At 43.3% G+C, this 8,232-nt stretch overlaps 1 protein-coding gene across 1 annotated transcript; it reads left to right on the plus strand.

The window, feature by feature from the left end:
• The first annotated feature begins 4,434 nt into the window (after window positions 1–4,434).
• On the plus strand, window positions 4,435–5,677 carry LOC127006060 (putative nuclease HARBI1). The gene has a single exon (XM_050875548.1). It carries the CDS (start codon window positions 4,446–4,448, stop codon window positions 5,127–5,129), a length of 684 nt encoding a protein of 227 aa, XP_050731505.1. The 5' UTR covers window positions 4,435–4,445; the 3' UTR covers window positions 5,130–5,677.
• Window positions 5,678–8,232: the final 2,555 nt, after the last annotated feature.

Raw genomic sequence — 8,232 nt, forward strand, 5'->3', positions numbered from 1 at the left:
ACATATGATTTATATAATTCTCTAATTTCACAATACATATGGTGGCCTAATCACAAACTGGGGAGCAGTTAACCTGGAACACTTCTTGAGTAAGGATGATGTTGTCAGGGTTCCCTCTTCGTACTGCCTCAGTAGCTGAAAAATTCGTCCTTGGGTGGTCTGAGCACGTTTGCGGTGATACTTTTTCAGTTTCTTCTCCTTCACAAGCTGGACCTGAAGAGGAACAAGGCAGCTCTCTGCATGAAGGAGGGATCAGTTTGTAGAGCTGGTGGGCTGATTGCGGGCTTTCTCATTGATGCGACGGTGGTAACCTCTGCATCATTATTTGTTCTTGTTGATTGGTTGAAGATGACCATGAAGTTGGCGGCCACAGGTCTCCTTCAATCCACGTGTCTCGGATGTAGTCTAGAAGTGGAGCTACGGCTGGTGTCGATGGTTCATTGATGAGCTGGTTGAAGGCTGCACGAATGTGTTCAACAGGAAGACATGGGAGAGCGAAGAGTTTCTGACAAACTTCTGCATTGGACCGTTTTCACGGTATGCAACCGCCAGACCAGGGGTTGGTCTTGAACCTTCCTGAAGATACACTGTGCCCAATGAAATAGGCATCCCTGGATGGTGGTGTTTGGCAAGATGTAACGGAAGGCTCTCCAAATGGCTTGCTCGAAATCAGCAACAACCTTCTTGATTGTTTGGAACCATGTTAAGGATAGATTCCAAGACAGCCTTGTAATCCCTTTTCCTACGGCGTGACATCAGCACAAATATAAGTGGGACTTGCTTCATGTCACTGTCATCTCCTTTGATGAAAGCATGAATGGAGAATAGCTGGTGGAATGGGGCGGCGACGATCTTGAAGGTGGCATCAACATACCACGTCTTGGCACGTTCCAGGATGTCAAGTTGTGCTTGTGTTGCAAAAATCAAATGTCTTGCCCCATCCATTGCGATATCATTGCGGAGATAATCTTGTGGTATGAAGTTAACAGCTACTTCGAAGTGCAGATCTTGTGGATCTGTAGGCCGCAATGCTTGGCGTAGTCTGTTGGCCCGTCTCACAAGGAGGCCCGGTGCAGGACGACTTGGCTCTGGATCAGTAGGTTGTAACTGGCTGGTCATCACTTCTTCAACAATGGCACTGGCAGAACGGAACACATCTTCAGACGCCTTACGCTTGACATCAGCCACAATCTCGTAGTTCTTCTGCTTCCCTGGTTCTGCCTGATGAGCGTGGTCATGGAGCCCTGGAGTAAAAGTGTTGCCCTTTTGTAAGACAGTGGCCTTGCACGTAAAGGTGCGATTCCGGATGCTGCAACGCCAAGTAGTTTTGCCAGGATGTCCATTCTTGTTAGCTTTGATGTTGTACAAATAACCATTGCTGTCAACCAAGAGAGGTTTTCCTTTGAGTGTGCCGGCTGGTATGATCTGGTAAGTTGTGACGTGTGGCTTATCGCTGGCCGAGATGTCTGCAATAGGAAGATCTGGTAATGCATCCTCTACAATATCTTGAGGAATTTGAAAACTGTGTGTTATGTGGAAAGTGCCGTCATCACTGTTGCTGGTGTTGCTTAGATGAATGGCAGCATGTGAAGCAGACTCCATGGCAGTGTTCTGTGCAGGTTGCAGGTCGGGCAGCTGATGGTCACTTGTGTCGTCTTGAGTTATCAGGCTGTTTTCGCTTGTGAAGGTCTGTATGTGTGTGCTTTCACCAACTGGCAAGGTAAAGTCTTCCAGCTGAGCTAAAGAATCTGCAGGACACTTACACTTGCAACAATGCCACTGTATGTTGAGGTCACCCTTCTTCATCAGTTGGTATTGAGCATAACTAACTCCACTGTTACACAATCTGTGTTGCCACTGGGAGCAGTTATCACAACACAAGGCATGCTGTCGGTTTGTGGCACTCTGTCACAGCAGACACAGTAGGCAGGTGTCCTTACTTTGTGAAGGTCTTACTGGAGGCATGCTGATCAATGCTGTCTGAGCAGTAGTGGATCGATCTGATTAGATGGATTCAACTCCTGTCAATTTATACCTGGAAGCCTTGTGTTTATCATACTACTGGCAACACTTTCAATTAGTTGTGAATGAGATTAAGTGTGTTCGGAAACACTGTTTTTTGTATTCCTAGTCGTTTACCATAATTATTTATGGTAAGCGTGACTGTTACAGCAGAAAATGTGCACAAATTCAAGGAAAAATTGGACAAAGATAGATATGGAGACAGGTCACTATGAGCCCCGCTCGAACCCTGTAATATACAACTAGGTAAATACACACAGACACACGTGTACACACCTCCTTATCTTCTACCTCCTCCTCCAACCCTCCCTATCCCTCCTCCCTACCGTCAACTGCCGTCAACTGGTGTCAACCCTCCTTCCTATTTCAGCCCTTCACTGCTTATTATTATCTTTTTTTGTGATAATAATAATAATAATAATAATAATAATAATAATATTATTATTATTATTAAAACAATAATATTACTATTATTATTATTATTGTTATTGTTATTACACACACCCACACCCAGACACACATGCACACATGCTTGTCGCCTTATCTCCCATCCCATCCCTCCTCCCTCCCTTCCTCCCAGACTCTCCCTCCCAGTCCTTCCCTCCTCCCTCCCTGCTATCTCCCTCTTTCCTTTCCTCCAACTCCACCCTTTACACACACACACACACACACACACACACACACACACACACACACACACTGAAACAAGTTTCATTAAAATATTGGTGGATGTATAACAAGTAGGGATTTTTACATGTATTTCTAGTTATCAATGAAGATTGATATCCTCACTATTGACAACAGTTGGTGACAAGTGTTGAATTTTTAAATCATGAGGGAGGTGACAGTAGTTGATGGTAGTTGACGGCAGTTGACGGTAGTTGACGGTAATTAGCACATAAATGCAATTAGAGCTAAGGCCAAAAAATTGCCAAGTGTGAACCGTGGAAAATGGAGATCAAAATGGGGCCGTCATGGTTTGAGGCCGTCAGGGGGGGCCGTCGTGGTCTGGGGCCGTCCTGACCTGACACCCTTCATTCCAGCAGCTTCTTCCTGTACTTTCTTTCTGATGTTCGGTATCTCTGCACCACTCATGCTGGTGATGCCACTTCCCTCCAACTTGCACTTCACATGCACGTGGACATTCTTAACCATGCTGTCGCCTATAATGCGGATTGGAGTCTTCTTCACTGTCTTCTTCCTCCGGGCTTCTTCGGTCTGGATACTCCTGTCCTCTAGGTCCCGCCGCTCAAGTCCGGCCCTGGGGGCGGATTCTGAAACGAAGTTACGGCGCCGTATCTGCTTAAGGCGCCGTAAGTCCGGCCGTAGCGTTTCCGCTGGTATACTCAAAACACTGGCGCGGCCATTTTGAGGAGAGTTACGGCGCCGCAGGTTAAGGCGGGTGTGGGCAGCCCTAAGTGAGTTACGGCCGCCTCTCCCTGCACGCCTTCGCTGCTACAAGTGGAACATACAGCTTTCATACAGGTATGAAATGCATATAAACGATGTTTTACGTAGTTATACAGTTGTAAGAAGTGAATGAACTACCAGTAAGATGTTTAGTAATACAGTAACTAGGAAGTTTGGTGAAAACTTGTAAGGGGGCTTCCCACTGCCTCTTGCAATAATGCCATTTTTTTTGTGGAGTTGTAAGGAACTAGTAGATAGGTATGTTGCCATGTTCCTATGCACTAATACTTTATGGACACCATCACAATTGAAGATTGGGTAAATATGCAGTTTATGCGCACCACACCATTTTCCTCATATTTCCCTTAATTCCTAAAGCCTACAAGTTTGGGGGGGAAATGTTTTTTTTTCTTTGGGGGGGGAAAGCCATATGAGTGACAGCAACCTGTCAGGGGGGGCTTTGCCACACCTCGATCTAACCTATCGGAGGCAGCGCGCCCCTCAACCCCCCCCTAATTAGTCGTTTAATAAAATATATCTGTAATTGTTAGTCCTGTCGAAAGAAATGCACGTGTTTATGTTATCCATTATCAGGTGGTTTTATTTCACCTTTCCAGTGGTGCGCTGACCGGTGACTGATTCTGTGTCTACTCCACAGCCATGGAACTTCTGGCAGCACATCTCTTTGAACGAAATCTGAGGCGTGAGAGGAGATACAGAGATCCACTTGACCCTCTTCAAGTGAGCGACGAGCACCTTCTGAGGCACTATAGGATGCCTCGGCATGAGATTCTCAGACTCTGCGACGAGCTGTCTCCACTGTTATCACGGGCAACAAAACGGGCTCATGCTATACCCACTCACACGCAGGTGCTTGTAACTCTGCGTTTTCTTGCAAGTGGCACTTTTCAAAATGTTATCGCTGATACCACAGGACTCACTCAACCAAGTGTGAGTCGAATAATTTCTAGTGTGACCAACATCCTATAGAGAAGGCTAAAATGGAAATTAAAATGCCAACCAATATCTATGATGTGAACAGAACAGCAGCCGCATTTAGTTTTATAGGTGGTTTCCCCAGAGTAATTGGTGCCATAGATTGCACGCACATACCTATTAAGGCACCTATTGAAAATGAACATATTTATGTAAATAGAAAGAGTTTCCATTCTCTGAATGTGCAAGTCATTTGCAATGCTGAGATGCTGATTACCAGCTTCAGTGTCAAGTATCCTGGTGCCACAAATGATGCCTTCATTTGGAGAAATTGCCCTTTAAGAGACAGATTTGAGGCTGGGACCTTCAGAGATTTTCATCTGTTAGGAGACTGTGGATATCCTCTTGAACCATACCTGCTGACACCCTTCCATGACCCCATGACTGAAGGTGAGCGGCAGTACAACAGGAGCCACAAAACTACAAGGGTCATCATTGAACAAACCTTTGGTGTCCTGAAGTCTCGCTTTCTCTGCCTTCACCGTTCAGGTGGATCGCTGCAGTACGACCCCAAGAAGTGTGCTAAAATAGCTGCTACGTGCATGTGGCTCCACAATAGGTGCATAAGAAGAAGAATTCCAATGATCGCACCAGTTGGGAATGATGATGGTATGAATAATGACAATGACATCATACATGGTGATCACAACCCCACAGGGCAAGATGTGAGGAGGGAAATAGTTGAGGGCTTTTTCACCTAAATGTAGACAGTTCAGTGACTAAGTGATATTATGGTGCATATAGTAGTTGAAATAAATATCTCATTTGAAGAGGTAATTCTATTTGTACTTTTATGTTACATAGCAGGTGACATAAATATGATCTCATTTAATAACAGATCCTGAACACTTTTGATATTTTGTTACTTACATTTTAATGCTAAATATACAGATTTTTTTAAGTATTTATTTCTCTCTTCCCTCAAAATAATTACCCGTAGAGTAACAAAAAAATAAACTTTCAACTATAGCATTTGAACTAGAAGCTTTTATATATATCACATTTATTTGTATCATAAATATATTTACTCTTATCACAGTAGAGCAGCGCCTCTGTGGTGCAGTGGGACGGAGAGAAGTCCTGCATCCACGTTGTCACTGCCTTATCACAGCATTGTGTGACTATATATTGCACTTTTAGGATCTAAAATAGCTACTGACTTTAATAAGAAAGGTAATAAAGGTAATATCTGTGCCCCAGGATAGCAGTTTCTAGCCTGTCAAGCCTTGAACTATTTTTTCTAGTAGGTCACCTATTCTGGTAAGGTTGTCACCCTATTCTTGTAAGGTGTCTATCTAGCATCTCTTGTGTATTATTTTGAACATTAATAACTCTTTGGAGGCTTGCTGTCTCCTCATGGCCAGGTTGATCCACGGCTACGGACTGGCCTTGTCTCGAGTGCTGTTTGAAGAGTTCGGCTCCTCCCTGTGGTAATCATGTTCATTAGGAACATGATTTGTGTCTTGGATACAGATGTAACTGTCACTTCTCGGATGGCTGAAGGACCAGTAGCAGGCTCAGGAATATGTTTGCATCCCTAGATACTGGATACAACTCAGCCATGGCCACCCTCTTGGGGGAGGTTCCTGCGAGGGATGAGGCGTCGGAGGTTTACATGCTGCCACACTAGTTGTTCTGGGAGGTGCTGGCTCTTCATTCTCAATGGTTGCTGAAGCTGTAACAAAAAAAACAAAAATAAGAAAAAATGTACAAAAAATATACAATATATATATATATATATATATATATATATATATATATATATATATATATATATATATATATATATATATATATATATATATATATATATATATATATATACACACACACACACACACACACACACACACACTCAGTGCAAGCTCGATATAACGAACTCCCTTTTCCTCTTACAATCAACCACTTGCACACACCCCATAGTTCACGAAATCCTAGACTGGCTTTTCCGCCTAGCAACCCGATAGAAATCAGTCTACTTCTGCTGGGTACCAAGCCATGTCGGCATCCCTGGCAATGAACAAGCCGACTCTCTGGCATGTGCAGCTACACTGTCCCCATCCATTCGTACCCGTTACTCTCATGTCCAAGCTACAGACTAATTCCTTTTTATTGAATAAGTGGCAGTCCTTCTAGACAAGCCTTACCACCAATAAACTTCAAACAGTCAAATCATCAGTATCCCCCTGGTTTAACCCCTACCATAAAAAACAGATGCTGGGAGACCTTTGTTGCACGATTACAAAAGACAAACACCCTCCACCTACTTTAGCATTCACACCCTCAGCCGATGCCTATCCCCCACCAAACCACCCTAATTAACTGATCATATTAATTCCCCTTGACCATAGTACCATATGACCTTAGTTGTCTGACACAACAAATTGGTGTTGCAATTCAATTAATCCCCAAATAGGGGAAGTAGCTGAGAAAAGCCACTGATAGGGTTTATTGTGTATGCCTTTTTTAACTGAAGGAAGAAAGTAAAATATCTGTATAGTTTGTTCACACTTACCCATTGATGACAATTCTTCGGTATCCTCAATATTAGCGAGTCCATCGATGGCCTCAAGCTCAAGGAGAGACCACATCGCTTCTTCGCTGGCTTTCAACTGGTCATTAACATCCAGTGAGCCACCACCTTCAAGGATGAAATAACTTTATGAAACATTGGAAGAATTTATCACATGTGCCATTGCACTTTAAACAACTCCAATACAGACTATCAGTGGCAGGTAAATTAAAGAGTTCAAGCTAATATTGCCGGGGCCTGAAAACTCATCAACGGTAAACAATAAATTAAGCTTTCTCCTTTCTAGGTAAATATTTACTCATATATCAGTTAGCTTTTGTGAAATATAGTTAAAATGAAGAGATAAGGGAGGTGTTGAAGAATAATTTTGAAGAGGTAAATTAGAGTATGGGAGGAAGAGCAGAAGTGACTAGTATGGGGTGAGATACTGTAAGCAATAAAGGGGAGGGGGTAGGGGGAGGGGAGGTAAATTTATCGCAGTGGTCAGAATAGGATTTTGGGGTTGAATATTTTTTCCTGATAAATTTTAATGTGCTTATTATAAATTTGACATTTTTTCCATCACAATGTTTTATATCTTTGCCCCCACTCCCTATCTAACCAAACCTAACCTAACAACCTTAATTACGGGAGAAGGCAAAGTTTATTTTTATTTTTTCGATGAAGAAAATGATCCCGACTCCCCTAACCTAACCAAAACTAAAATAACCTAACCTAACCCTCTGTGGTGCAGTGGTCAGCACGCCTGGCTACAAATTTGCAGGCTGACCCACCCACCTGTTCATCCATCCCTATCGGGTTGGTTGATAAATGGGTAGCTGGGGAAACCGGGGGAAGATAAACTGGAAATCCCGGATGCCATTCCAGCCCTGTGTCCCGGGGTAGCGAGTTCTTACCCACCACAGGCTCAAAGGGCTAATGGGACAGACATGAGCGCCACAGCCACGCACAGCCACTGCATATGCACCCCACTTTAACTAGGTAACCTAAAGCATTGGGGGGTTAATTTTTTTGGGCAATGGAAAAAATGCCAATTTATAATAAGCACATTGAAATCTATCAAAAAAAAGTAGTTTCTACTCCAAAATCATTCTGACCTCTGTGATAATAATACCAATTAACAAATAGCAGTAAGGTAAATATGGTGCCCTCCATTTTTCCTCTGCCCATCCAAGTACCCCCACTCTCCACTCCACCCCACAAAATGCATGTTCCCTTAACAGTTTAAGCATGCTAATTACAGCAGAGTAATGCATCGAGCCTACACATCT

This window comes from Eriocheir sinensis, chromosome 32, assembly GCF_024679095.1.
Source record: "Eriocheir sinensis breed Jianghai 21 chromosome 32, ASM2467909v1, whole genome shotgun sequence".
Taxonomy (NCBI): Eukaryota; Metazoa; Arthropoda; class Malacostraca; order Decapoda; family Varunidae; genus Eriocheir; species Eriocheir sinensis.

Coding starts and splice junctions, on each gene's coding strand:
- LOC127006060 (XM_050875548.1), top strand. CDS start 4,446: ATGCCAACCAATATCTATGATGTGAACAGAACAGCAGCCGCATTTAGT.